Source organism: Haplochromis burtoni, unplaced genomic scaffold (genome assembly GCF_018398535.1).
Source record: "Haplochromis burtoni strain Fernald_Lab_line unplaced genomic scaffold, NCSU_Asbu1 Contig_30, whole genome shotgun sequence".
NCBI lineage: Eukaryota > Metazoa > Chordata > Actinopteri > Cichliformes > Cichlidae > Haplochromis > Haplochromis burtoni.
The window spans coordinates 248,811-250,230 of NW_024582391.1; the positions used below are offsets into that span (position 1 = coordinate 248,811).

General features: G+C 43.8%; 1 protein-coding gene across 2 annotated transcripts in view; it reads right to left on the reverse strand.

Moving 5' to 3' along the window:
- The window catches only part of si:ch73-70k4.1 (FA core complex associated protein 20), an 8,598-nt gene extending 7,380 nt beyond the window's left edge, over positions 1-1,218 (reverse strand). The window contains exon 1 of one of the 2 annotated variants that reach the window (XM_005918393.3): positions 1,016-1,218. In XM_005918393.3, coding sequence (XP_005918455.1) covers positions 1,016-1,134 — 119 coding nt within the window. In that variant the 5' untranslated portion in view covers positions 1,135-1,218. The remainder of the gene's footprint in view (positions 1-1,015) is intronic. The other variant, XM_014332428.2, reaches the window with a different exon arrangement.
- Positions 1,219-1,420: the final 202 nt, after the last annotated feature.

The following is a 1,420-nucleotide window of genomic DNA, read 5'->3' on the forward strand; positions in this document are numbered from 1 at the left end:
CCTGGCGAGTTAGCTCTTCTGCGTTGCGCAATCCACTTCACCAGAGGTTGTTTGGTTTCCCTGATGTTGAAATCACGGCAGCCATTCCCCAACTCTCTATGAATACAATCTGATTTATATAGAACACAAAAAACCCACAAGTTCAGCATACACGATAAACAGGTAAAATATTGTCATTTTGGGCTGAAGTTTTATTTACTTCCATGAACTTTTGAGTACAAGCAAAATTCTAGCATCCACAATAAAATGAAGAGGAAGAGTTGAGCCAAAGTTGTAGAAGAAGAGCACTGATGATTAAATCATGTCATTGTCTGTATTTATTTGTTTGTTTTTTCCAGAGGAAGATGCTGATTCGCAGATCATCCTCAGGAAGGCAACAAGGGTCCTGCGCTCCAAGTTTGGTTTTTCCAGCATCACAATTCAAGTAGAGAGCTGCAGGATTTCGGGCAGCAGTGTAGAGGTTTAAAGTTGACTGAACAGGTGACTGCAAAAGTAAAGGCACTGGGTGCTCCCATTTAACAGCTTCATATTTGGGACTGAGGCGGCACGGTGGTTAGCACTGTTGCCGCACAGCAAGAAGGTCCTGAGTTCAATTCCACCATTGGGGTCTTTCTGTGTGGAGTTTGCATGTTCTCCCCGTGTTTGCGTGGGTTCCCTCCGGGTACTCCAGCTTCCTCACACCGTCCGAAGACATGCAGCTTGTAAAGCTTATAAATATGCACAGTATAATGCCATCACTACAATATACATGTTTTACACACTCCTTTTGTTGTTGACATTTACAGGCTGTGTGCAAAATGCCACACTCTTCAAATTCATGCCAACTAATATTTTTACGTCCAGTAGGTGTCCTACTAGAGCAAATGAAGCTTCAAGAAGCTTTGCGCTGGGGTGAACCAATTGGATGAAAAGCTTCAGTGCTTCATGAAGCTTTATCTGCCCATCACTACCGTTAACGGCCCAGATTGTGTTTTCTCAACCTTTAAGGTAAAGTTGTCGGTGCAAACACACTCACCCACCGCTCTTTGCCGGGTTGTTGCTGGACGTTGTCGGGCTCCTCTTCGGTGCTCCCCCGGAAGCTTCGACCGTTGACTTCTTTCGCTTCAGTCTGGACTTCAAGTGATTTTCTTCCATATCTGCGTTTCACAACAACTCACAGCTCCCCGCCAGCTATTCTAACAACAACTTCCGTATCCCGCAACCTGACGTCACTCGAGTACATCCAATCAGCTACGTCTCCCACGAGAACTCGAACCAATAGAATTCTACAACGATAACGGAGCAGTCACGTGAAAATCCTGCACGAACTGATACAGAAGTGATATCAGGGCTCGTTCAAAGATTTCTTTTCTTCTTAGTGGATTTCACAGATTTATGAATATTAATAATAATAAAATGTTCTACTTTGGCTTTACTTTAG